Genomic DNA, 23,055 nt, shown 5'->3' with positions numbered 1-23,055 from the left:
GACAGCACGGTCTCCCAGTCCTTCCTGTCCTCTATCACTGAGGTCTTAGACGACAGTACACGGGAGAGCCTGGACAAACCGCTAACTCCTGACGAACTGACTAAGGCCCTTGAGTCCTTCGAGAAGAGTAAAACTCCGGGAAGTGATGGCTTGCCGGCGGAGTTCTATATGGCTCTGTAGGACTGGATCGGCCCAGACCTGCTAGAAGTGTACAAGAGTATGCTTCTGGCTGGCAGCATGTCAGAATCCATGAGGAAAGGCATCATCACCCTCATCTACAAGCACAAGGGGGAAAGGGAGGAAATTAAAAATTAGTGACCCATTTCACTGTTGAATGTGGACTATAAGATTCTGTCCAAGGTCATCGCCAATCGGGTCAAGTCCGCTCTGGAATTGGTGATCCACCCTGACCAGACCTGCACTGTGCTGGGCAGGAAGATCTCTGACAGCCTCGCGCTGCTCAGGGATACGATTGCCTATGTGCAGGACAGGGGTGTGGACACCTGCCTCATCAGCCTGGATCAGGAGAAGGCCTTTGACAGAATATCGCACACCTACATGGTGGATGTGCTCTCCAAAATGGGGTTTGGGGAGGGAATTCGCAATTGGATCCAACAGCTCTACACTAACATTAGTAGCGCAGTCTCAATCAATGGGTGGGAATCAGATAGCTTTCCGATTAAATCTGGAGTCAGGCAGGGCTGCCCTCTCTCCCCTGTCCTCTTTGTGTGTTGCATAGAACCCTTTGCTGAGTCCATCAGGAAGGATCTGGGCATAAGAGGAGTGACGATCCCAGGCAGTGGAGGCACTCAGGTCAAAGCCTCCCTGTACATGGACGATGTCGCCGTCTTCTGCTCGGATCCGCTGTCGGTGCGCAGACTGATCCACATCTGCGACCAGTTTGAACTGGCCTCGGGAGCCAAGGTAAATTGTGGGAAGAGCAAGGCCATGTTCTTTGGGAACTGGGCTGACCTTTGTTCCCTTCACCGTCAGGGCTGACGGCCTGAAGGTGCTGGGGATATGGTTCGGAGGGACCGGGGCATGCGTTAGAAACTGGAAGGAGCGAGTGTCTATGCTGAAAAGAAAACTGGGCATGTGGGAGCGACGCTCCCTCTCCATTGCGGGTAAGAACCTGGTCATCAGGTGTGAGGCACTCTCGCTGTTGCTGTACGTGGCGCAGGTCTGGCCCATTCCTCACTCCTGTGCGATGAAGATCACCCGAGCCATCTTTCGCTTTATCTGGAGGTCGAAAATGGATCGTGTCCGCAGGGACGCGATGTACAAGCCTCTAGATAAAGAGGGAAGAAAACGTGCCCAACATCGCCCTCATACTGATGGCCACCTTTGCGTGCGGCTGCATCAAGCTGTGCATAGACCCTCGGTACGCAAACACCAAGTGTCACTATGTGCTGAGGTTCTACCTGTCCCCGGTGTTGCGAAGGATGGGTCTGGCCACGCTGCCGCGGAAAGCTCCAAGTAGTTGGACCATGGCGTACCACCTGTCCCTGTTGGAAAAATTTATGCAGACAAACACCTTTGACCACAAAGTCCATCAGGCAGTGGTCGGCACGTAGCGTCCTAGAGGCCCTGAGGGAAAAGGAGATGGTGGATCCTGTTGTCTGGTTCCCCGAGCAGACTGTCAAAGTCATTTGGCAGAATGCCTCATCGCCAGGACTTTCCAACAAGCACCAAGACATAGCTTGGCTGGTGGTGAGAAAGGCCCTCCCCATCAGATCCTTCCTACATGCCAGGAGTCTCACCCCCTCTGCACGTTGCCCTCGAGGTGGCTATGGTGGGGACAAGACCATTGTTCACCTCCTTGTGGATTGTGCCTTTGCAAAGAAGGTCTGGAGAGAGATGCAGTGGTTTCTGTTGAGATTCATCCCGAGCAGTTCTGTGACACAGGACTCTGTGCACTACGGGCTGAACCCAGGGACACACACCGAGTCAAACATCAACTGCAGCTGGAGGATCATGAACTCGGTGAAAGACACTCTTTGGTCTGCCCGGAACTTGTTGGTCTTCCAGTACAAAGAGTTGTCCCCGACCGAGTGTTGCAGACTGGCACATTCCAAGGTCCATGACTACGTGCTGAGGGACGCACTAAAGCTTGGGGCAGCCGCCGCAATGGGGAAAGGTCGCTGTCTAAGACCTTTCTGCCACAGTGCACCGAGGGACTGGGAACTGTTGAGAGCCCCTGTACAGCTCAAAATGAATGTATGCATTGAATACTAATTGTATTATAATTGTATTGAAGCACCTCAGAGTGCGACATGATGTATGTTGATAACTCCAAAAGCCTGATTGTCTGCATTGACCATATTGAAATGATTGTAATATTCATCGATTGTATTGATGCACCTTGTGATACATGTGTAAAAGTTGAATCTGATTGTACTTTTGTGATGGTAATTTTGAAATGGTTTGGAATGTTCTTCCAGATATTTTATGAATAAAGTATATTTTTCAAACAAAAAGCAGCAATACAAAGTCTCAGCAATGGTGCCTCCCAGATGCTTCCTAATGTTTCATGTGCTGAGAATTTCTGATTTTTTAAAAAAACATATAGTGCTTCTTCATCTCTACAGAAAACAAAAGCTTGTAGTGGTAGGAAATGCCTCTCGGGGCCATTGGTGGCAAGCCCTGTTAGATGTTGTGAGCCTGCACTTAAAAGCAATGTGATTACTATCCTGGTGACTCACTTTGTCCCCGTGGCTGAGAAACTTTAAATGCTTGACACCTCATTTGCAATGAGAGCTATACCAAAACTTAGGGATAGGGAGTCAGGGTCTCATCTCAGATTGGCACTTAATAATGCAGCACTCCCTCACTACTGCACTGAAGCAGCAGCCTTAATTCATTCTCTGGAGTGGGACAAGAACCAACAGCCTTCACATTGAGAAACAAGAGAATTGTCAGCGAAGCTAATGGAAAACTTGAGTTGGAATAATAGCTGCTGCAAGTCATTACTTGCAGGTTGGCAATGAGAATGTTCACTCATACATCCACGAATGGGTTGTAGAAGCAGCTAACTGCTACTGATTATTCCCAAAAATATACTTCATTCATAAAACTTAAAAGTACATTGCAAAACATTTCAAATTGGACATTACAGAAATTGCAATAAAACTCAACTTTTCTCCATAGAGTATGATGCACTTTGAGGTGCTTCAACATAATTGTATTGTGTTTACTAAATACGTTCCATGTCAGGATACAGCCTGAGGGGCTCTAAACTTCCAGCCCTTCAGTATACTATGACTGAAAGGCCTTAGATTGTGGCCTTTCCTCATTGCACCTTTGCTGCGCTCCCCCAAGCTTTAGTGCGTCCCTCAGCACATAGTCCAGGACTTTGGAATGTGCCAGTTGGTCATGGACAGCTCTTTGCACTGGAAGATCAACACGTTTCGGGCAGACAAAAGAGAGCCTTTCACTGAGTTGAAATGACTTGAATGAAGAGATTGAAGGTATGGTTGCTAAATTTGCTATTGATACAAAGCTAGGTAGGAAAGTAGGCTGTGAAGAGGACATAAGGAGGCTACAAGGGGACATAGATGGGTTAAGTGAGTGGGAAAAGATCTGGCAAATGGAGTGTAATGTGGGAAAATGTGAAATTATCCATTTTGGTAGGAAGAATTTTAAAAAAGCATATTATCTAAATGATGAGAAATTGCAGAGCTCTGAGGTGCAGAGGGATCTTGGTGTCCTAGTGCATGAATCACAAAAGGCTAGTATGCAGGTACAGCAAGTAATTAGGAAAGCTAATAGAATGTTACTGTTTATTGTGAGAGATATTGAATATAAAAGTAAGGAAGTTGTGCTTCAGTTGTACAAGACACTGGTGAGACCACATCTGGAGTACTGTGTACAGTATTGGTCTCCTTATTTAAGGAAAGATGTAAATGCATTAGAAGCAGTTCAGAGAAGGTTTATTAGACTAATAGCAGGAATGGGTTGTCTTATGAGGAAGGATTGGACAGGCTAGGCTTGTATCCGCTGGAGTTTAGAAGAGTAAGAGGCAACTTGATTGAAACATATAAGATCCTGAAGGGTCTTGACAGGTTGGATGCGGAGAGGATGTTTCCTCTTGTGGGAGAATTTAGAGCTAGCGGTCATGGTTTAAAAATAAGGGGTCGCCCATTGAAGACAGAGATGTGAAGAAATTTTTTCTCTGAGGGTAGTGAGTCTTTGGAACTCCCTTCCTTGAAAGGCAGTGGAAGCAGAGTCTTTGAATGTTTTCAAGGCAGTGGCAGGTAGATTCTTGATAAACAAGCAGGTAGGCAGGAGGTTACAGTCAGATCAGCCATGATCTTATTGAATGGCAGAGAAGACTCAAAGGGCCAAGTGGCCTACTCCTGCTCCTAGTTCATATGCTCGTATTCTCCAGCAGTAGTTGATATGTGCCCCTGGGAACAGCCGTTGGAGCACAAAATCCTGCTCGAGATGAACCTCGACAAAAACCACTGCATCTCTTTTCCGATGATCTTTGCAAAGGCACAAGGAGGTGGGCAATGGTCTCTTCCCCACTGCAGCCGTTTTGAGGGCAATATGCAGTGGCACTGAGACTTCCTGTGTGCATGAAGGATCTGATGGGAAGTGCCCTTCTCACCACCAGCCATGCAATGTCTTGGTGCTTGTTCTGGTGATGAGGCATTCTGCCAAATGACTGCTACTGATACTTCATACCTCCACCTGATGGATGGGGTATGATGTGTGTCCATGTTGTAGTTAGGAAGATGGTAGCAATAGACTAAGTATGTATTGCTCATCATGTTGCTTTTGAGGTACTCCTGGTGACTGTCAAGAGGACACTCAGAACCACACTTGTCAGTTGACTAATGACTAATGACTAACTGATCATAGAATGGTAACAGCACAGAAAGAGGCCATTCAACCCATCATGTCTATGCTGCTCTCTGCAAGAGAACCTCAATGATTGCCCTCCTTGTAGGGGAAGGCAAGGTAAGCAGGGTCATTTGAAGTTTGACTTGCATCCAACTCATAGGAGATTGAACCAGGCCACCACTCTGTAGCAGGCTCGATAATCCAATTCCTATGTTTTTGGCGCCTCAGGGTTGCGCAGCCTGTAAACATGGGAGTCTTCATTCTGTGCTCAGAATAACCTTATATGCTAGAGTTGTAGGTAGGGTAACCCTGATTCGACGAGTAAGCTTGTTCATGCTAATGATTGTGCACATGGATATACTAACACGACTATCTCCTAGCTGATTCAGATATGTCACTGCTGGGAGAGAATGGGCACTCCATATCATGCAAAGAGAAACTCTATACCTGTGTGGCTTTCACAGCAAATTTGTTTGGAGACTCTGGAAAATGGGAGTGAATTTCCAGATTGTGTCAACTGGCTGACTAGGGAAAAGCATGTGAGCCTACACATTGGGTGTTGATATACAACCGTGAAGCATCACTGTCAGGCTTAACCATGTCCTTGTAACATATGTTCACACTTTTAACAGGGAACTCTAGGTAGCATTGACAACAGGAAACTCTGGCTTGTTTTCTTTACCCTTATCTGAAGGGAGTTGAGAATGGTTTTCATACCCTTTCTGTCAATCTAAGATCAGTTAACTCATCGCAGACCACATCTTATCTGACCTATATACTCGCTTAACTATCTGAGCCATCAGAGTACTCAGCTTTTTTTTTTAACTCAACAGTACTGTCAAATTATTGCTTTATAAGTTACAGCTGAAAGTTTGATTCTCCTACTGAAAACAATGGCAGATGGAATATTGATCTTGTGGACTTTCTGATTCTAGAGCAACTAGAATTTATTCTCTTGGTGCCAGTTACCCATTGGGTAACCTTTTACTTTAGCTGTCTTGTAAATTAATGCCTGGGGATGTCGGAGTGCTCCTTTCCAATTTCAAGACTTTTAATGTTACAAATTTCTTTCTGTTTTTGCACAACGAAACACTTTATTAATCTTGCTAAGTGAGCATGAATGTTTATAGTGCTGTATACAAACCAGCAGAACATCAGTAAACCGCCATGATCTGAAGAGAGCTGTGTGGACTGCATAGGAAGTTAGTCATCCTGCTATTAATGTCAGAAATGGAGCACTGAATGCTGAGTTCTGCATATATTTAACATTTATTTGCCTTTAAAGCAGATTATCTAGTTGTTTATTTCATTACTGTTTGTGGGACTTTGCTGTATGCAAATTGGTTGCAGCACTTCCCTACATGACGACAGATACTACACTTTAATTTTATAAAGTACTTAATTGGCTGTAAATTTATTTGAGATATCCTGATGCCATGAAAGACGATATAGAAATGTGTATTCTTCTTCATTCTTCGTGACAAAGTAATGTCCCAAAGCTCCCCGTGCTAAATGACAAGTCAACCACAATAGGATCAAAATCTCAGAAAAGTGGCCGTGATGTTCATACAAGAATTTCCTATTGCCCTGTCTATCTAAGGTTCTCTCTGTAAATTTAGGTGAGCTCTTTAGTCTAGCAAATTGCTTGTTGCAAAGTACTGTGACACTTCATTTATAGGGGATATACAAAAAGCAGGTGCTGTGAATGTTTTTTGTCGGAGGTTTAGTTGGAATGCCATTGTCTCCAGGTGCACTGTGTTTGAAGTTCATTTGGAGTGTGAATGTGTTCCAAGTAGCCCAGAAAGGCAGCAACATTGCTATGCAGTACAATTAAAAGTCTCAGCCTGGAGATTCCTGGCACCCTACTCTGAAGCATCAAACATTTGCAGCACAGGAGGTCATTTGGACCATCATGTCTGTGCTAGGGCAGTACTTCAGTCTGCCAATAACCCCCATCCCAGGAATAGGGCTACACTGTTAATGCTGCTAGTGAGGCGCTTGCCCAGTGGTTTTTGGAGCGTGAGTGTGTCCCAGGTGCACTGGGTTAGATTTTCAGTTGCTGTGCGATGCCATGGCTGAATTAGGTTTGGAATGATGCTGATGCATCAAGCGTTGAATGACTTGGTCAGTAATGAACACAGCAGTGTGCTGTTACCAGTTATCTCCAGAAGCCAAAATCACAGGGCAGGGTTCTATGCCTTTTGTGGTATTCCCTTTTTCGTGAAGTCTTATGGAAGTATCTAAAATCCTCCTTATAGAAGAAAATATAAAGTATCTATATGATTTCAAAAGCTAAATGCTTTGCAAATTAACTTTGAGTCTTGTGTTGTCTTGCCTGGGATGCTGGGTTAATCAGTGTTGCCTTCCCTATGACTGTGTATGAGCTGCTGTTCACAATGCAGTGCAGCAAGAGCAGCTTGCACTGAAATCAGGTTATAACTCTGGTTTGCCAATGGAATTGATGGTGTATTCTGCAAATCTCCAGGTTCACACGCTCCTCTGTGTTCCAGGGTAGCAGAAAGGGCAGGTGGGGTGATTTCAACTTCAAAACTTTCGCTTTAATTCACTGGTACAGCACACATTGGAAATTGTTATTATTAGTCAGTCACACCAACGCACTGAAGCCTCACCATAATCTAACACTTTGTTGGTCTCTGTAACTATGACAATCTTGGCTTAACAGCAAAACAGTCTGCATTTGGTGTTTTGTGTCATTATTCTTGGCCCAAGTCACACCGAGACATTAAGGACTGAGACTATTTGTCAATTCTAAAATGCAACAGCCAGTCAATCCTCAATTCATTTCATTCTGATTTATTAGAACCTGCACTTAAATTATTGGTCCTGAAGGCCAGAAGCTTTGTGAATTGAGATAGTAGCCCAAATGTTGGAAGTAAAATATTTCTGTTCTTTTATTGCAGTGAAAGATTTCTTAGACAAAGCGAGAGAGGAGTTCTTAGAGAAATGGGAGTCCCCACCACAGGTAGGTCACAGATGTCCTTCAAGAGAGCCTGAATTAGGTAGGTCACATACTCCACAATAATCCAGCCATTCATTGATGCTCAGTAATCAAATTAAATTGGAGTGAGATATTTTCTGTTGAGATGCAGCATAGATTAGGGGAGCTGTGGCAGTATTTACTTGCTGTACATTACATCTCAGCTGATTGCCCGCTTCCTATAGCTGCTTATTGGCCTGTGCTCTTATTCAATGGGAACTATTTTCATCCTCTCCTGGCAGAATTTTAAAGAATCTCACCCAGAGTATGTGGAGCTCAGAAAGACAGCGACATTTCTGTGTGATTTGTATGCTTTTAAAAGTGTCGGACTGTAAATCCCTTGCACCCCTGCTCTGCTGCTCGAAGTGTACCGAATAGGTGGAACTTCCATCTGGCCAGGCCGGTGACAGGGACGAGGCCGTTTGCATAATAAGGGAGAACACCACACCTTTAATGCTGCTACTAAAGCACCTGCCTTGTGGGACGCCGGGATCTTGGAGTGGTACCGTGCCCCTCCACCAAGGAAGGACACAGGCCAGTTTGGCCTAAGTGCTCAAAGGGAAAAATAAATCAAAGTGCTTGCTACTCCCGGGATTTTTTTTGCTGCTCTCACAATGGCATTCGGTTCTTTGACATCGATTGCTGTTGGGATGTATCAGTGGGCACCTTTTATAACCGTTGAAGAACAGGAAAAGATTCGCACTTATATTGATCCACCAGGTAGTGCAGTTACTGTTATGTCAGGAAACTTGGCAGGCAGTTTGTGTAGAGCAATGATATACATGATCAGATCCTTTTTTTTTTAGCGATGTTGGTTGGTGGTTAAATATTGGCCAGGATACCAGGAGAGCCCCCATCCTTTGAATAGGGCATTGGGATCTTGGCAGGATCTCCTGGGGAATGTGACATACCATCAGTCCCTAATGTGATTTTTTAAAAAAAGCACCTCCCAACCTTTGGAAATTTGGAAACTAAGCAGAAAGGGGCACAAACCTGTTCCGCCCTGAATTTCGCCGCCCACCCAGATTAAACCACTTCTGTACTGAAGATGGTACATAGTTCCTAGGCTTCTGTCTGTAGTATGCCTGTCATGCCATACCTGAAAGTGTGACTTCTGACTAGTAACTGTAGCTTGTCACTTTTCCAAAATGCATCAAATCATGACTAAATCACATAATCACTTATTTATTAGTTTATTAATCAAATCAAAAAATTGCCTGTAAAGAACAGGTTACAATTGGAAAACTAAGCAATCAAATGCCTTAATTATTTTCCAAAGTTACTATTCACCAATCAAATGATTCTCCATTTTCTTTTTCACTCAAGTCAGTAGAACAACTTGCGTTTACCTAGTACCTTTAACATAATAAACTGTTCTAAAGCAAAATTTGACACTGTGCCACGTCTGGAGTCCTGTGTGCAGTTTTGATCTCCATATTTAAGAAAGGATGTACTTGCATTGGAGGCAGCACAGCGAAGGTTCACTAGATTGGTCCCTGGGATGACAGGGTTGTCCTCGATGAGAGGCTGAGTAAATTGGGATTATATTCTCTGGAATTTAGAGGAATGAGAGGCGATCTCATTGCAACCGGCAAAATTCTGAATGGACTTGCTAGGCCAGACACAGAGATTGTTTCCGCAGGTCGGAGAATCTAAACCACAGGGGCACAGTCTCAGGATAAGAGGCCGATCATTTAGGACTGAGATGAGGAGAAATTACTTCATTCAAAGGGTTGGTAATCTTTGGCTCTAACCCAGAGGATTGTGGATGCTCCGTTATTGAATACATTTAAGGCTGGGATAGACAGATTTTTGGTAATTCAGGGAATTAAGGGATATTGGAAGTGGGGGGGTGGGGGTGGAAATGGAGTTGAAGCCTATGATCAGCTGTGAACGTATTTAATAGCAGAGCAGGTACCATGGGCCATATAGTCTACTCCTGCTCCTATTTCTTGTGTTCTTGTGCCATTTAAGGTGATATTAGAGCAGATAGGCAAAAGCTCGGTCAAAGAGAAGTTTTAAGGACAGCTTAAGAGAGGAGGAGACGTCTAGGGTGGGAATTCCACAGATTGGGGCTCAGGCATCTGAATGCACAACCACCAAAGGGTGAAGTGATTAAACTCAGGGATGCTCAAGAGGCCAGAGTTAGATGAGCACTGATACCTCCGAGGGGGAGATCACAGAGATAGGGAAGTCAATAAAGTTAATAATAAAGCTTATAGTATCTTAAGCTTTATTAATAAGGGCATTGAGCACAAGAGTAAGGAGGTCATGGTGAACTTGTATAAGACACTAGTTAGGCCTTATCTGGAGTACTGCGTCACGTTCTGGGTATCATACTTGAGGAAGGATGTGAAAGTATTGGGGAGAGTACAGAGGAGATTCACAACAATGATTCCAGGGATGAAAAACTGTAGCAATGAGGATGATTGGAGAGGTTGAGACTGTTTTCCTTGAAGAAAAGAAGGCTGAGAGGACACTTGATAGGGGTATTTAAGATCCTGAGGGTTATGGAGAGGGTAAATAGTAAGAAACTGTTCCCACTCAAGGGAGTATCAAGAACTAGAGGGCACCGATTCAAAATAATTGGCAAAAGGAGTAAATATGATGTGAGGAAAGATTTTTTCACCCAGAGGGTGGTTGGAGTCTGGAGCAAAGTTCCTGAGAGGGTGGTGGAGGCAGGTTTAACCCAGTTGTTCAAAAATGAATTGGATGGCTATCTGAAAAGAGAGAATGTGCAATGATAAGGCAGGGGAGTGGGACTAGATAGAATGCTCTTTGGAGGGCCAGTACAGACTTGACGGGCTGAATGACGACCTTCTGCACTGTAAAGACACTGGGAGGGGCGAGGTCAGGGGAGGACTTGTAAAGAAGGATGAGAATTTTAAAATTGAGGTGTTGTTTGACTAGGAACTAACATAGGTCAGCAAGGTCAGCATATAAGGACATGGGCAGCAGAGTTTTGGATCACCTCAAGTCAACAGAGGATAGAATGTAGGAGGTCAGCCAGTAGTGCTTTGGAATAGTCAAGTCTGGGGGTAACAAAGGCATGGATAAGGGTTTCAGCAGATGTGATTGGAAGCTTATCTCATGACCCCAAGGTTGCCAACAATCTGGTTTGGGCTCACAGTTGCCAGGGAGAAGGATGGAGTCAGTAGATAGGGAACAATGTTTATAACAGGGACCGACGGCAATAGTTATGGTTTTGATTGTCCCAGAATTTAATTGATGCAAATTTCTGACCATCCAGTATTAAATGTTGGACAAACAGTCTAATAATTTAACATAGTGGTGGGTTGAGTCTGTGATAAGGTTGAGCTGGATGTCATTAGCACACAGCTGAAACAGTCATGCTGTGTGTTTGGATGTCGTCCAGGGCTCATGTTGATGAGAAATAGAAGGGGGCCAAGATTGATCTTTGGGGAACAGCAGAGCTAAAAATGCAGTAGCGGGTAAAGAAGGCATTACAAGTGTCCTACTTAGATAGTAAGAATGGAATCGGGCAAGTGCAGACCCACCCAGTTGGACAACAGTAGAGAGGCGTTGGAGGAGGATGGTGTGGTCAACTGTGTCACAGACAGGTCAAGAAGAACAAGAGAGATAGTTTACCTTTACCATAGTAACATCATTTATGACTTTGATAAGAGCTGTTTTGGTACTGTGGCAGGGGCAGCAACCTTATTGGGGGCATTCAGACATGAAGTTTGGATGGACATGAATTTGGGAGGTGACAATACATTGGAGAGGAAAGGAAAGTTGGACTTGAAACAGTAGTTTGGAAGAATGGTGGAGTCAAGTGTTGTTTTTTGAGGAGAAGGCTGATGACTGCAGATTTAAAGGGGAAAGAGAGACAATCATTAACAATTATCAGCTAAAATGGGTCCAGGAAGGGAAACTGGGTTGTCTATAGTTTAATGGGAATAGGATCTAGGGAGCAAGCAGGGGCTGGACAAAATGAGCTGAGAGAGAGACACCTTGATGGGAGATAGAGGAAAAACTGGAAAAAGATGCGAGTTTAGGGCTAGGGCAGGGAGTGGGAAATTTTAGAGGAAGTAACACTTATTTTTTTAAAAATCAAGTTAAAGAAAACATTATGTACTCAGAAAATTCATCATTTAATATTAAAATATTCCTGCAAAGTGCTGGGAATCTATCTGGTTGTGTGTGTATATGTGTGCATTTGACAGAAGGGGCAGCACAAAACATCAAAAATGTATTTTTTTGTTTTTGCATCGTTTTAAGATATTAAGTGACAATTGCGAGCTAATGGTGTTGTCTGGGATGAGTTTTTCTTCTGTTGCTGAGGGACAGTGATACTTGCACTGGGGCCATTGGGACTGTTTGAGGCACCTTGATTCTGAACTCTGGTGTAACCAAGTTTAGTCATTCCAGCAGGTCCCAACAAATGCCAATGACTCCCAGTCAACTGCTGCTCATTGGAGATTTCACTGTGGCAAAAGCTCCCTGAGCAGTCCTACACTAACAACTTCCTCATTAAGAACCACAAATTTCTTTAACTGTAAGGGGAGAAAAAAAGCTTTTTTTATTCCTTCATGAGATGTCGCTGTCTAGACCAGCATTTATGGCGCATCCCTAATCGCCCTTGATAAGGTGGTGGTGAGCAGCTTTCTTGAACCGCTGCACTCCATGCGTTGTAGGAACACCCACAGTGCTGTTAGGAAGGAAAATCCAGGATTTTGACCCAACGACAGTGAAGAAACAGAGAAATAGTTCCAAATCAGAATTTTGTATGGCTTGTGGGGGAATTTACAGGTGGTGGTATTTCCATACATCTGCTGCCCTTGTCTTTCTAGGTGGTGGAGGTCACAGGTTTGGAAAATTTGCTTAAATAAAGTGAAGAAAAGTTTTGAGAAGAATCATCGAAATAGTCATTGCACTTTAAACAAGTACTGCAAATCCAGTGTGGGAGATGATTGATTTTGATTAAATGTAGTTTTCTCTATAGAATGTAATAAGAAATTGTTGAGCACTCTTCCTACCTTTTGCATGTCACATGCCATAGTGCAAATTTCTGTTTCACATTAAAGAAACAGAGGTGGTTATCTAGAACGTGTAGAGAAACACTGCAGAGTCAAATAAATGGAGTCTGACTGTCTGTAGCCTCGTGACCAATCACATTAAACAAAAAAAGCACAATTGTGATCTGCAGTCTGAATAGTAATCAAACTATGAATTCACTGTGTTTACTTAACAGCAAATAAAATTCGTAGCGCTATAGAGCTAGAGTAATGTATTGTGCCTTATAATGTATAAAGCAGTGTGTTACTGTTAGAGATGCTGCAGGAGATTCACCAATGTATCTGGAAATTCAAAAACAATGTGGGTTCATTACAGCCTAGATGTCACACTTCATTACAAAATGCAACCAAACTTGTGTAATTTAACTGGATCTGAGGAAATTACAAGCAGAATTTACGGTCATTACCTGGATTCCCATAGTGAGCACTTGAACAGTAGACATAGCAGGGACGGCCCAGGTTAGCAACTAACACAAACACGCTCTAGGTTACTTAAGAGCAACCTTACAAGAGATCTATTAATATTTAGTATAAGGGAATAATAATTGGTGAGGTGGGGGGAAAAGTTTTTGCTGTGGGTCTGGAGTCACATGTAGGCCAGACTAGGTAAGGATGACCGATTTCCTTTCCGAAAGGAGATTAGTGAACCAGATAGGGTTTTTGTGACAATTGACGATAGTTTCATGGTCACCATTACTGAGACTGGTTTTCAATTCCAGATTTTATTAGTGGAATTTAGGTTCCAACAATTGCTGTGTTCCCAGAGCATGAGCCTGGGCCTCTCGATCACTAGTCCGACAACATTGCCACTATAGAGTGATCCTGTGTTCAGGAACAGAGGAGCCTCAGCTCTTGACCTCGTCCAACAGGTACGAGGTACTTGCTCCCTGTGTGGATGAGGAAGAGGGCTGTAGGGAGGATGAGCCAGCTGACCACGGCACCGTGGCACAGGAGGCCATTCAAAAGGGGGGAGCAAAAAGACAAGTGGTAGTTGTAGGGGATTCTATAATTAGGAGAATTGATAGCATCCTTTGTAAGCAGGATCGAGAGTCCCGTATGGTAAGTTACCTGCCCGGTGCCAGGGTGAGGGACATCTCTGACCGGCTTGAAAGGATATTGGAGAGGGAGGGGGAGGATCCAGTTGTTGTGGTCCACGTCGGGACAAATAACATAGGTAAGGCTAGGAAAGAGGACCTGTTTGGGGATTATCAGGAACTAGGAACGAAATTAAAGAACAGGTCCTCAAGAGTTATAATCTCCGGATTACTACCCGAGCCATGTGCAAATTGGCATAGGGACGCGAGAATAAGGGAAGTAAACACGTGGCTAAAAGAGTGGTGCAGGAAAGAGGGGTTCCATTTCGTGGGGCACTGGCATCAGTATTGGAACAGGAGGGATCTGTACCGTTGGGATGGTCTCCACCTGAACTGATCTGGGACCAATGTTCTAGCGAAAAGGGTAAATAGGGTGGTCAACAGGACTTTAAACTAGAAAGTGGGGGAGGAGGGAAGGGTAAAACTCCAAGAAGTATGACTAATGGGAAACAAAGCAGCAGATTAGCGTGTCGGGGGGTGGATTCAACTTCATGGAAAATTATGAAAAAACTGAAAAGAAAGGAGAGCCCAGGAGAGGCTATTAAAGTCCCCAGAACACAAAATAGGATAGAGTGTTTGGAAAGGGCTAGGAATATAACTTCAAGCACATCAGATAAAGGGACGACAATGAGAAAGGGGACGGGAAATACAGGACTGAAGGTGTTGTATCTGAATGCACGCAGTATATGAAATAAGGTAAATGAGCTTGTGGCGCAGATTGAAATTGGCAGGTATGATGTGGTGGGCATCACGGAGACATGGCTGCAAGGGGATCAGGACTGGGAGCTAAATATCCAAGGATATACATCCTATCGAAAAGATAGGCAGGTTGGCAGAGGGAGTGAGGTTGCATTGTTAGTAAGAAATGAAATTAAATCGATAGCAAGAAATGACGTAGGGTCAGATGATGTAGAATCTGTGTGGGTAGAGTTGAGGAACCGTAAAGGTTTAAAAAAAACCATAATGGGAGTTATATACAGGCCTCCGAACAGTAGTCAGGATGTGGGGCACAAGATGCACCAGGAGATAGAAAAGGCGTGTAAGAAAGGCAAGGTTACAGTGATCATGGGGGATTTCAATATGCAGGTAGACTGGGAAAATCAGGTTGGTAGTGGATCCCAAGAAAAGGAATTTGTGGAATGTCCATGAGATGGCTTTTTGGAGCAGCTTGTGGTGGAGCCCACTGGGGAACAGGCAATTCTAGATTTAGTGATGTGTAATGAGGCAGATTTGATAAGGGAGCTTAAGGTGAAGGAACCCTTAGGAGGAAGTAACCATAATATGATAGAATTTACCCTGCAATTTGAGAGGAAAAAGCTGGAATCAGATGTAACGGTATTACAGTTGAATAAAGGCAACTACAGAGGCATGAGGGAGGAGCTGGCCAGAATTGACTGGGAGATGAGCCTAGCAGGAAAGACAGTGGAACAGCAATGGCAGGAGTTTCTGGGAGTAATTTGGGAGACACGGCATAAATTCATCCCTAGGAAGAAGAAGCATACTAAAGGGAGGACGAGGCAACGATGGCTGACAAGGGAAGTCAGGGACAACATAAAAGCTAAAGAGAAAGCATACAGTGCAGCGAAGAGCAGTGGGAAACCAGGGGATTGGGAAGCCTACAAAGACCAACAGAGGACAACTAAAAAAGAAATAAGGAGGGAGAAGATTAAATATGAGGGTAAACTAGCCAGTAATATAAAAGAAGATTGCAAGAGTTTTTTTTTAGATATATAAAGGGTAAGAGAGAGGCAAAAGTGGACATTGGGCTGCTGGAAAATGACGCTGGAGAAGTAGTAGTGGGGAACAAAGAAATGGCGGAGGAACTGAATAGGTACTTTGCGTCAGTCTTCATGGTGGAAGACATGAGTAACATCCCCAAAGTTCAAGAGAGTCGGGAGGCAGAGGTGAGTATGGTGGCCATTACCAAGGAGAAGGTGCTAGGAAAACTGAAAGGTCTGAAGGTGGATAAATCACCTGGACCAGATGGATTACACCCCAGAGTTCTGAAGGAGATAGCTGAAGAGATAGTGGAGGCGTTAGTGGTGATCTTTCAGGAATCACTGGAGTCAGGGAGGGTCCCAGAGGACTGGAAAATCACTAATGTAACCCCCCTGTTTAAGAAGGGAGTGAGGCAAAAGACAGGAAATTACGGGCCGATTAGCCTGACCTCGGTCGTTGGTAAGATTTTCGAGTCCATTATTAAGGATGAGATTTCAGAATACTTGGAAGTGCATGGTAAAATAGGGCAAAGTCAGCATGGTTTCATCAAGGGAAGGTCATGCCTGACAAATCTGTTAGAATTCTTTGAGGAGGTAACGAGTAGGTTAGACAAAAGAGAGCCAGTAGATGTTATCCACTTGGACTTCCAGAAGGCCTTTGACAAGGTGCTGCACAGGAGGCTGCTCAGTAAGATCAGAGCCCATGGTGTAAGAGGTAAGGTACTAGCATGGATAGAAGATTGGCTGTCTGGCAGGAGGAAGAGAGTAGGGATAAGGGGGTCCTTCTCAGGATGGCGGCCGGTGACTAGTGGAGTTCCGCAGGGGTCAGTGTTGGGACCACAACTTTTCACTTTATACATTAATGATCTAAATGAAGGAACTGAGGGCATCCTGGCTAAGTTTGCAGATGATACAAAGATAGATAGAGGGACAGGTAGTATTGAGGAGGCGGGGAGGCTGCAGAAGAATTTGGACAGGTTAGGAGAATGGGCAAAGAAGTGGCAGAGGGAATACAACGTGGGGAAGTGTGAGGTCATGCACTTTGGTAGGGTGAATAGAGGCATAGACTATTTTATAAATGGGGAGAGAATTCAGAAATCTGGAGTGCAAAGGGACTTGGGAGTCCTAGTCCAGGATTCTCTTAAGGTTAACTTGCAGGTTGAGTTGGTAGTTAGGAAGGCAAATGCAATGTTGGTATTTATTTCGAGAGGACTAGAATATAAAAGCAGGGATGTGCTGCTGAGGCTTTATAAGGCTCTGGTCAGACCACATTTAGAATATTGTGAGCAATTTTGGGCCCCGTATCTCAGGAAGGATGTGCTGGCCCTGGAGAGGGTCCAGAGGAGGTTCACGAGAATGATCCCAGGAATGAAAGACTTAACATATGAGGAACGTTTGAGGACTCTGTGTCTATATTTGATGGAGTTTAGAAGGATGAGGGGGGATCTGATTGAAATTACTGAAAGGCCTGGATAGAGTGGACGTGGGGAAGATGTTTCCATTAGTAGGAGAGACTAGGTCCCGAGGGCACAGCCTCAGAGTAAAGGGAAGACCTTTTAGAACAGAGATGAGGAGAAACTTCTTTAGCCAGAGAGTGGTGAATCTATGGAATTCATTGCCACAGAAGGCTGTGGAGGCCAGGTCATTGAGTGTATTTAAGACCGAGATAGATAGGTTCTTGATTGGTAAGGGGATCAAAGGTTACGGGGAGAAGGCGGGAGAATGGGGTTGAGAAACTTATCAGCCGTGATTGGATGGCGGAGCAGACACGAGGGGCCGAATGGCCTAATTTCTGCTCCTATGTCTTATGATCTTATGTTACTGTCTCCCCTTATGGTCAAGAGTCAATGTGGCTGACTCTTAACTGCCCTTTGAAATGGTGCGGCAAGCCACTCAGTTCAAGGGCAATTAGGCATGGCCTTGCCAGCAATGTTCCCATCCCATGAATGGATAAAGAAAAAAACATTCTATATTCCCAGGCCTTAGGAATAGGAAACAAAAACAAAATTACCAGGAAAAACTCAGCAGGTCTGACAGCATCTGTGGAGAGGAATACAGTTAACATTTCGAGTCCGTATGACTCTTCACCAGACCTGCTGAGCTTTTCCAGGTATTTTTGTTTTTGTTTCAGATTTCCAGCATCTGCAGTTTTTTGCTTTTATCTTAGGAATAGGAAAATCTGTCCAGTATTATCTGTAGCACTACAAAAACAAAAATACCAGGAAAAACTCAGCAGGGCTGGCAGCATCTGCGGAGAGGAACACAGTTAGCGTTTCGAGCCCGTACGGACTCGAAATGTTAACTGTGTTCCTTTCCGCAGATGCTGCCAGACCTGCTGAGTTTTTCCTGGTATTTTTGTTTTTGTTTTGGATTTCCAGCATCCGCAGTTTTTTGTTTATATTTGTAGCACTATTCACTTACTGCTTTACCAGTCTTAGCCTTGTCCTTCCCTCTCAAAAACCTTCCCCCCACCTCACCAACCATTATTTCCGTATACAAAATATTAACAGGTCTCTTGTAAGGTTGCTCATACCTTAAAGCATGTTTGTGTTAGTCAGTTGCTAACCTGGGCTACCCCTGCTATGTCTACTGTTCAAATACTTACTATGGGAATCCAGATAATGGCAGTAAGTTCTGCTTGTACTTGTAAGGGAACCTGCCCAATTTCCTGGCAATCATGAGCTTTTCCTGCCCAATTTTCCAATGTTTGCTGCCCCAATTTCTTTCAGTTTCAGTAAATCATAGTACATTTACAAATCGGCCAAGTGCGATGTTGCCTCAGTAAACTTGCTGTACTGCCATTGCAGCAGGACTGCAGTAAACATCAAAGTCCACACTTCAGATTCTAGATTACAAGTAATCAATAACCACGGACATCTATTGATATCGGTTAGAAGTGCAGTGGTAATGTGTAGCTTGGCTTTGGAAATGTGCTGTGTGTCAGTGACCTAGTTTGATGAACGTGTTGTTTCGTAGCAGTGAGTATTTAGTCAGTAAATAGGAGGTAACCACCGAAGTGAAATCCACTACTTCAGCAGCAAATCTTAAAGTGCTGATAGCAAAAAATAAAACATTCATTTGCTTGAAGTGTTGGTCTATCTCCAATGACACACGGTATGAGGGATAAGAAATTGGGTGAAAGTGCAGGATGAGTGCTTCATGCGGCATTGAGACAGTAATGGGCATGTTTTATTACTTATCCTTTTTGTAGAAGAGCAAAGAAACTGATGGACACCAGGCTGAATTCTTGCCAGTTGGGTATAGAGATAAACATTTGTACACTTATTGTCTTGGTATTTAAGTGAAATGTTGCTGTAATTGTAGGCATGTTTTTGTTTATCAAGCTGGGAGTTGCTATGAATAGAGATTGTGTTGTATAATTCTTTGAGCAAGTCAAACAAGACAGGCTATGGAATTGTTTGTGATCTGGGTGGGTACTGCCCTTGATTGGCCAACAGGAAGTTTCTTTGAAGAGGGAAAGATCAAATATGTTAGAATTCCTCCCCACCATCTGAAAAGGAAGTAAACAGGCTTTGGAGTAACATAGCGCAAAAAAAAAACCCAACAGCTTCAGAGGCGCTAAACTAACATCTGTGACAGTCGAGTTAGGAGGGTGACTGCCCCGAGGTTCAGTAGGAACATGAGATTTTGGGTGTAAAACTTTCTGTTCCAGTGTTAGTCAGATGGTGAGTTACCATCTGGCCAACTGTTAATCTGTTGATCCACCTGATTTTGCAGGGCTGGCTTAACTAACATAGTAAGTGTGAGGTCCCAGGTCACATTGTGCTGGTACTGTCAGCTCACCTGAGATTAGTAATTGGTAACTACAGGCGATCAGCACAATGTCATCAAGTTGGAAGATTTGCCCAAATGAGATGGGCTGTAGAATGTCACTACGCACTATGTTATGAGACAGCCTTTCGGTAAAGCTGAGTTATTTAAAAATCCCAGAGGGAAACTTTAAACAACTGTCATAACCTATACTTTAAGTAGTATGTTTGAGATGCAGCTCTAAATTCAGGAATCAGACCACCAGTTCTCGAGAGGTTTTATATTAAACTAAATGAAACATTTTATTAAGTTACAACACATTAAACACATACACATGGCTACAAATTACTGCTGTCGTAACTTTTACAAATTCCCAGACTAATCTCCATTAAGGCAACAGCAACCCATAGACTTTCAGCAGACACCAGGCAAAGCATTTTCACCGTACAAATTCAAAATGAGGTTCCTTTCACTTTGGTTCCTGTAGAGACAGTTGTAGGCTTACAGCTACTTTGATCTTACATTGCCTCTGCTCTGCACACACAAAATCTGCTGAAGTTATACCTAGGACAACTCATTGAATGCAAATTCTCATTGTATCACCAGCCCCTTCTAACAACAAAACCCTTTTCATAGTACCAATTTTATTAGTAATATAAACTTATTGCTTGGTCTCTGCTAGCTATGTGCCAGATTTCAGTCGCCTTCTTGAATGCCCTAGTCAAAAAATGCAAATGCACTCTACCTCTCTTACATCTCAAAACTAATACACATCAAAGCACCCAGACTAACCGGCTTTAATCCAATTAAGACACACCCACAGACTTAACCTATATTTTAAAAGAAAAATATTTTCCAATAATATATACATTAATAGCTTCATGACAGCTTACCATTGGGATTTAACATTCTGGATGTTGAATGGTCAGATCTGGGAAAACTAGAAGGGAGGGTGTGACAAGAAAACAAGTTCATTGAGGCAGTTAAATGTAGCTGGATAAGTTCATCTCCACTTGTAAATGTGGGACAGAGGATACTGGCAGGTGGGCACAGTCTGTCTTTTCAGCTTGATGGGCCTGGCATCCATCTGTTGCTGCTTCTATTCCTTCAAACAAAAGTAAAGGGGAATCCCCATTGGGAAACCCATTGTCCCCGTATAGTGGATGTACCTAAAATTTGCATTCCCAAAACTATCTATAGATAGAACAAAGCTGCCTGACCAACGAATTGGAAAGAGAAAACAGCAAAGGCATGGGCTCAGAAGTAGTCCCAAGATTCAGCCAGACACTATGATATACGGGCAGGTAATGGGTTATCGCTGTAATGGCACAGAAGTTAACATCTAAATTGGAGCCTGATCTCAAATGATTGAAGATGACAGCCAATACATTCACTGTTTCCATGGCCACCTCCTTTAGTACCCTGGGATGTAGATTATCAGGCCCTGGGGATTTATCGGCTTTCAGTCCCATTAATTTTTCCAGCACTTTTTTTTAGTAATACTAATTTCCTTTAATTCCTCCTTCTCACTAGACCCTAGGTTCCCTAGTATTTCTGAGAAGTTATTTGTGTCTTCCTCCGTGAAATAGTTGTTTAATTGCTCTGCCATTTCCTTGTTCTCTGTTAGAAATTCTCCCGTTTCGGACTGTAAGGGACATACATTTGTCTTCGCTAATCTTTTTCTTTTTACACACTTATTGGAGCTTTTACAATACGCTTTTATGTTCCTTGCAAGTTTACCCCCATACTCTATTTTTCCCCTCTTAATAAATCTCTTGTTCCTCCTTTGCTGAATTCTAAACTGTTCCCAATCCTCAGGCTTGCTACTTTTTCTAGCAATTTTATATGACTCTTTGGATCTAATACTATCCTTAATTTCTTTTGTTAGCCATGGTTGGGCCACTTCTCCTGTTGTGTTTTTGCACCAGAAAGGAATATATAACTGTTGCAATGCATGTATTCATTCCTTAAATATTAGCCTTTTAATGAAGTTCCCCAATCTATCGTACGAACATGAGAAATTGAAGAAGTAGGCCATTCAGCCCCTCAAGCCTGCTCCACCATTCATTAAGATCATGGTAAATCTGTTTGTGTTTTGAATTCCACATTCCCATCTACCCCTGGTAACCTTAGATTCTTGTTAGGCAACTTGGTAGACATCTACCTCCATCTTAAAAATATTCAGTGACTCTGTCTCCACCATCTTTTGAGGCAGAGTATTCCAAATTCGCACAACCCTCCAAGAGAAAACAATTCTCCTCATCTCTATCCTAAAAGGGCAACCCTTAATTTTAAAACAGTGCCTTCTAGTTCTGGACTGACCAGAGGAAACATCCTTTCTATGTCCAGCTTGTCAAAATGGTTCAGGATCTTATATACTTCAATCAAGTCACCCCTCACTCTTCTAAACTCCAGTGGAAACAAGCCCAGTCTGTCTAACCTTTCCTCATAAGACAAACCCGTTCATTCCAGGTATCAATCTAGTAAACCACTTCCAACGCATTTACATCCTTCCTTAAATAAGACGACCAAAACTGCACACTCCAATGGAGATGTGGTCTCACCAATGCCCTGTATAACTGAAGCACAACATCCTTACTTTTATGTTCAATTCCTCTCGTAATAAAGGATAGCAGCCATTAGCCTTCTTACTTGCTATCCCTGCAGACTAACTTTTCGTATCATAGCCAACTTACCCCTCGTACCTTCGTAGTTTCCTTTTAGATTTAGAGCCTTAGTTTTGGATTGGACTATTTCACTTTCCTTCCTAATGAAGAATTCCATCATGTTATGATCACTGTTCCCTAAACGAGACCCCAAGCAACAAGATTATTAATTAACCTCTTCTCATTTCACAATTCCAAATCTAGGATAGCCTGTTCCCTAGTTGGTTCCTCGATGTACTGGTCTAAAAAACCATCTCATAGAAACCCCAGGAATTCATCTGCCACAGTATTATTGCTATTTTGGTATTCCCTTTTTATATGTAGATTAAAGTCAACCATGATTACTGTAGTACCCCTGTTACATGCAAATATTGTTAGCATCTTAGAAACATTATAGATAGTTGAGTATAATTATGAGCTGAAACTTGGAAGGAAGAAGATAGGTCTTAACAAGGTAGAGGAGTTCTGATGAGGAACTATAGAGCCACTACAGAAAGGGTGAAAGTAGTGACAGAAGGGGATAAGGTTATATTAATATTATTGAGGTCAGTGAACGATTAATTGGTAATGATTATAGACTTCAGCACAATATGATCAGGATAAGGGACTTTGACCAAATCATTATGCAGTAAATGTTGGGATTTAACAACCTGGATGCTGAAAGGATAGATTCAGAAAATCAGAAGAGAAGGCGACCATCAAACAGATTCATTGAGACAGTTAGGCATTATTTATTCATACAGAATGTCAGGTAGGCTACATGAGCAGAAGCTGCACCGGATTTTGTGTTTGGCAATTGACCAGAATTGTTATTAATATGGAAATTTCAGCTTGGCTCAGTGGTCGCCTCTCACCTCATGAGTCAGCAAGCTGTGGATCCAAACATCACTCTAGGACATGCGCACCTGAACTAGGCTGAGACAT

General features: G+C 43.3%; 1 protein-coding gene across 4 annotated transcripts in view; it reads left to right on the top strand.

The window, feature by feature from the left end:
• The window catches only part of LOC144668809 (cAMP-dependent protein kinase catalytic subunit alpha-like), a 162,219-nt gene that overhangs the window by 101,793 nt on the left and 37,371 nt on the right, over positions 1 to 23,055 (top strand). For all 4 annotated transcript variants that reach the window (XM_078531181.1, XM_078531180.1, XM_078531182.1 and 1 more), the window contains exon 2: positions 7,767 to 7,828. In XM_078531181.1, the coding sequence (XP_078387307.1) occupies positions 7,767 to 7,828 (62 nt within the window). The remainder of the gene's footprint in view (positions 1 to 7,766; positions 7,829 to 23,055) is intronic.

This window comes from Cetorhinus maximus, chromosome 28, assembly GCF_964194155.1.
Source record: "Cetorhinus maximus chromosome 28, sCetMax3.hap1.1, whole genome shotgun sequence".
In the NCBI taxonomy this organism is placed as follows: domain Eukaryota; kingdom Metazoa; phylum Chordata; class Chondrichthyes; order Lamniformes; family Cetorhinidae; genus Cetorhinus; species Cetorhinus maximus.
Note: the sequence above shows the minus strand (reverse complement) of the source record. Positions and strands in the feature narration are given on the sequence as shown.